This window comes from Dendrobates tinctorius, unplaced genomic scaffold, assembly GCF_039654945.1.
Source record: "Dendrobates tinctorius isolate UK_male_01 unplaced genomic scaffold, ASM3965494v1 ptg000374l, whole genome shotgun sequence".
NCBI lineage: Eukaryota > Metazoa > Chordata > Amphibia > Anura > Dendrobatidae > Dendrobates > Dendrobates tinctorius.
In genome coordinates this window covers 5,001-10,693 of record NW_027362040.1, presented here as the reverse complement: position 1 = coordinate 10,693, position 5,693 = coordinate 5,001, and the positions used below count along the sequence as shown (strand labels likewise).

Below are 5,693 nucleotides of genomic sequence, written 5' to 3'. Positions count from 1 at the left end.
CAGGGGCATTCTTCATGCCGAATGGTATCACCGTGGACTCGTACAGTCCGAATGATAAAGGCAGAGCGTTCCTGTGCCCCAGGGGTCAGGGGAATCTGCCAACACCCCCTGCTCAGATCCATGATGGTCAGGTACTTGGCCCTGGCCAGCTGATCGAGCAGGACATCGATGCGCGGCATTGGGTACGCATTGGTGACCGTCACGGCGTTGAGCCCCCGGTAGTCCACGCAGAACCGTGTAGGCCGGTCCTTTTTAGGGACGAGGACTACAGGCGAAGCCCACGCGCTGTTGGATGCTTGGATCACCCCCAGCTTCAGCATCTCGTCTATTTCTGGCCGCATGTGCTGCTGCACCTCAAGAGAGGCCCGATATGCTGAACGCCAGATCGGGGGGGTGATTGCCGGTGTCCACGTTATGGACGGCTGTCTCAGTCTTCCGGGCAGGCTGCTGAACAGCTCCCGAAAGGGGTGTAGGGTAACCCCCAGCTGGGAACGTTGGTCCTCTGAGAGCTGGTGGCCAACCCCCACATCCTCGATGGATCCACCCGCCTCGGCTTGGGTGAGCAGATCCAGGAGAGTTTCTACCTCTCCTTCCTCGAGAAAGTTGCACACTGGGTGGGCACAAGCCTCCCGCTCATGATGGGCCTTCATCATGTTCACGTGGAAGGCCTTCCTCCTTCCACGGGCGTGGTCCAGGGTGACCAGATAGGTGACAGCGTTGAGCCCCTGGTGCACAAGGTATGGACCCTCCCAGGCCACCTGAAGCTTGCTTTGAGGTACGGGGACCAGTACTCACACCTATTGACCCACCTGGTAGGTCCGCTCACAAGCACTCTGGTCAGCCTGGGCTTGGGCCATATTGTCATGCACCAGCCGCGTCAAGGCCATCATTCTGTCCCGTAAGCGCACGACATACTCAATGACCGACACTGCAGGGGTGGCCAAATCCCCTTCCCATGCTTCCTTTACCAGAGCAAGGGGCTCCCGTACACGTTGCCCGTACAGGAGCTCAAAGGGGGAGAACCCTTTTGAGGCCTGTGGGACCTCCCGGTAGGCAAACAGCAGGTGTGGGAGATACCGCTCTCAGTCTCTCCCCTGGGAGTCGACCAACATCTTCAGCATCTGCTTTAAGGTGCCATTTATTCGCTCACACAGGCCATTGATCTGTGGGTGGTACGGGCTGGCTACCAGATGTTGCACCTGTATCTGCTTACAGAGAGACTCCATCAGCTGCGACATGAACTGGGTCCCTTGGTCGGTGAGCATTTCCTGGGAAAACCCCACTCTGGAGAAAATCTCCAGTAAGGCAGTGGCAACTTTTTTGGCCCGAATGGACGACAAAGCTACCGCCTCCGGGTACCGGGTGGCATAGTCCACTACCGTTAGTATGAAGCATTTCCCGAAGCGGCTGGGAGTGGACAGAGGTCCAATGAGATCCACAGCCACCCTCGAGAAAGGCTCTTCGATGATGGGCAGAATTACCAGTGGGGCTTTGGGGCACCACCCCACCCCATCCTCTGACAGGTGTCACACGAATGGCAGTAGGCAATCACCTCGGTCCTCATTCCCGGCCAGTAGAAATGCTGAGCTAGCCTGGCTCTGGTTTTAGTGATCCCTAGGTGTCCAGCCATGGGAATCTCGTGTGCGATTGGCAACAATTCCGCCCTGAACGGATAGGGTACCACTAACTGTCGGTCCCTGGGCCACACCTCCGGTGAACCCTGCTGGACCATTACCCAGTACAGCCGTCCCTGGTCCCAGACCACTCGCTCGCGGTCAGACTCCAGGGGAGGCTGTGCCACCTGCTCCATGAGAGCTTTCAGGCTAGCGTCAGCTTCCAACTCTGCCTGAAATCCCTGACTCGATGTGGCAAAAATTGATGAAACTGCCACATCCTCTGTCAGCTCCCCGGGATCTGTCTCCTGGCCGCTGTCTGACTCGGCAGCCTCTTGGTCGGAGAGGGGGAAACCGTCAGACCTCCGCGAGGCTCCTTGGGCTCCTACTCCTGGTAACAGCGGCCACAACCACTGAGACCACAGGTAGTGCCCGCTTCCCCTCGGCCCCTGACCAAGTCGCCGGGTCAGGCAGACTTCCCTGGCCTCCTGAAATCCCGGATGTGGGGAACTCCTGCCCTGGGGTCTTACCTGGTGGCTCCTCTCCCGAGACGCCCCCTCCCCCCATGGCCTGTTCCTCTTTCTGCAGAGGCCCTAGACTCAGCAGGTTGGATTCACTTAGGGGCCCTACACTGCCCATAGCAACCCCTCCCTCCACCTCTGAGCTCTCCCCTGCAGTCTTCTCACCTGTCCTCACTGTGAGCCCTGTGTGTGTAGTGTTAGTGCAAGGCTTACCATCAGATTTCACTCCCTCCTCCACTGTGGGAGGCACATTCAACACATTAACATTCACAGTAGAGTCATGACATTCTTGGTGAGCCGAACTTGGGGGTTCAGAGGCCACATACTGAGACACTAGCCGCCACAAATCGGTCCCAAGCAACACACTGGCAGGAATATATGGCGTTACTCCCACCTCCCGCATTCCCCTCCCGGCTCCCCAGTCCAAAAACACCTTGGCGACCAAGTCTTGAGGGGACACCACCTCAGGACGTACCAGGGTTCGTTCAACGCCTGTGTCCCGCAGTCCCATGACCGCTGAGTGGCCGATGGTGACGGATTGGTAATTGTCCAGGAACCTCCTACCACCCCCTCCCACACACAAAACAGTGGACGGTCTCTGGGACAGGGATGGGGCCTTCTGGCGCTGGGGACACGCAGCCTTAAAGTGTCCCGGCTGGTTGCAATGACGACAACGTCTGGGTTCTGCTCCTGGCCTGGAGAGGGCAGTAGGGGAGTACACCCCTTGCACTCTGGGGGCTGGGGGGACAGGAGCAGGATTGGGTTTACCCCCTCTCCAGGTGCTGCTGGCAGGTTTCTTTGGCTCAGACGCCCTGTTGTTGGCATACTCATCTGCCATGGTGGCTGTAGCAGAAACCCCCTTTGGTTTCTGGTCACGGAGGAACTGCTGGAGGTCCTCTGGGCAGTTCCACAAGAACTGCTCCGTGACGAACAGTTCCTGGACCTCCTGGCGGGTGGTGAGCTCTAGACCCGAGGTCCAGTGCTCCGCAGCTCTCAGCAGTGCCCGCATGTGGTCGGTCCAGGTGTCCTTTGAGCCCCGCTGCAGGCTCCGGAACTTCCTGCGGTACGACTCCGGGGTGAGGTTGTAGTGCTGGATCAGGGCCCGCTTGATGCTGTTGTAGTCCTGCTCCTCCCCGGCAGGTAAGTTCCCCAAAACTTCCAGGGAGTTACCCCTGAAACGAGGGGGTCAGGTACCTTGCCCACTGATCCAGGGCCAGATGGTGTTGGAGGCAGGTTCTCTCAAAAGGTCAGCAGAAAGGAATCCAGGTCTCCATCCTTTTCAAGCAGGGGGAAGTCCTCCGCCCGGACCTTGGAAGCCTTGGTCCCCGGTGGGGCTGGAGGGTCCAACGGGAGCCCATGCTGAGCCATCTCCAGTCGGTGCCGGCGCTCCGCAGCTTCACGGCGTTCTGCAGCCTGCAGCACACATTCTGCATGCTCACACTCCGCTGCTTTCTCTGCCACCACCAGGAGTCTGTCATGGGTGGCGTCGTTACCAGCCTCGAGCTGTGCCATAGCAGCTTGGAAAAGGGCCTCCGATCTAGACAGGCTGGGGCGGGCAGGTGGTGGACAGTCCCCTGCGGGACTGAGCACGGGGGTCTTGCTCCTTGGTGAGCCCTGGCTGAGCTCACCCTCGCCTTCACTGGTATTGACCTCCACCACCTCCTCATAGACCATAGCATTGGCCTCCCCCTTTGTCTTATTCCTGGTGCCTTCCGCCATCTTGGGAACCTCTGGTTACTGACACAGCTGCAACCTTGACCTCGCACACAACTTATTATATTTACACTCTGACCGTCTAGTGCTGGGCTGACCTTAAGACCCCAGCTGTGAGTCCCACGCACACTATTACTCTGATCCCACCGCTGCCACCAATGTGAAGGAAGACCGGTTCCTCCCACGTCACCAATGTGACGTAACTACACAGGCACAGCTCTCCAGCGCCCCTTTGTCTCAGGTCAGTAAGGGAACTGCACCTAGAGCAAATGGCTGCCGGGGAGGATGTCCTGTTACCCACTGGGTATTCTAAGATCCGTAATCAGAGTAAAAGCATCAGCCCAAGATTAATTTTATGGTTTAATTGCCTTAAGGGCGCACTAGATAATTACAGAAATATACAGTAAGCTATACAACGGAATTACAGTGGTGGATTTGCAGTCAGAGTAAAATATAACAATAATGGTACAAGACTTAGAGGTATTAAGCTGGAGGTCAATTTACCAGGCTGTAGCTTGCATGTGGATGCCGGGAGCTCTGCAGTCCACAGGTACAAGAATCTTAGTTGCCGGACAGACCCCAAAGCGCATGCCGCTGCTCCCTTGGCAGATCTGTCCCCAGTTCCTTCTTAGATCATCATCTGGTTCTTCTGTGAGAGAGTCCCTGCCATGTGCTCCCAGTTCTTAAGCATTCTGTGTTCCCTCCCTGTGTCAGAGGGTGGCTAATAATCTCCACCCTTTAGCTCCCTGCAGAACTTATTCCCAATATCTAAGAAAGGGGGTAACTCCTCCACCATGATCGGATGAGGACACGAGAGGTACCAGTGAATGCGGTTTGCTTTGCCTGTCGTGTGGAGGGCAAACATGGTTGGGTCACTGTGGAGGGCCAATCTCTATATCTCAGGTTCCAGAACCCTCAGCGACTCAGGAGTCGCACTGCCAGATGCGCGATTTCCTCAGGGTCACGGGGATATTTTTTATGAGTCTGTAACTCGAAAGGTGTGCTCATAATACATGATCCAAGGATGGAGTCGGAGTGGCTAGGAGAGACAATGGATGTGTATTTCTGTGTCCAGCTGACAGGTATATTCTAATTGAAGCCCCCAGGCACCTTCATGCCCCATGCTGGCTTGGCTCCTACTCAAACTTTGAAGTTCTGTTTTGGCCTTATCTCGTTATACTAAAAGACCTTGCTATTCTCTCTAAACTCAGACCAAAATGGCATCACTGCGACAGGCCAAGCTCAGACATGAGGCAAGCATTATGCCCCGCCCCATATCCAAGATGGCGGCTGCTCCTTCATCACACATTTTTTTATTATTTCTCCCTAATGGGGTGATAAGGGGGGGGGGTTGATTTACTATTTTTTCATTGTGATCACTGTGATAGACCCTGGTTGATAAAAACCGACCTGAATCATGTTCTCTGGGGTCTTAGCTACCCCCAGCAGAAAATTCCGACTCTGGGGGGGCACTATACACTTAAACCTCATCGCCGTTAAAAAGTGGCGCTGTGGTTTAAGTACCCATAACTGCCGCCGTTAAAGGCGTATTGGCGGTCGTTAAGGGGTTAAGATTCAATAAAGGAGTCTTTGTGATTATTTCAATTAAAGGACTTTATTCTGGCTGTGTCTTTATTTACCATATAACTATAGGGTCAGTAATGAATAGGCATCTTATTGATGCTCCTCCATTATTAATCAATGGGTTTGATGTCACCGGACAATACAAAGGTAACCAACTCCACAAATACTACCCCGTTTGCCACCGAGCTACAGGGAAAGTGGGAAGAGCGAGGCTAAATGCATCTATAAGATGCGCTATTTCCGGGGCGGCTGAGAGCTGATG

At 55.2% G+C, this 5,693-nt stretch overlaps 1 protein-coding gene across 1 annotated transcript in view; it reads left to right on the top strand.

The window, feature by feature from the left end:
* Positions 1-5,548: 5,548 nt before the first annotated feature.
* LOC141075829 (uncharacterized) overlaps positions 5,549-5,693 on the top strand; it is a gene marked incomplete at its 3' end in the record, with an annotated part of 4,683 nt that continues 4,538 nt past the window's right edge. Inside the window, exon 1 of the mRNA XM_073562972.1 lies at positions 5,549-5,578. Coding sequence (XP_073419073.1) covers positions 5,549-5,578 — 30 coding nt within the window. The remainder of the gene's footprint in view (positions 5,579-5,693) is intronic.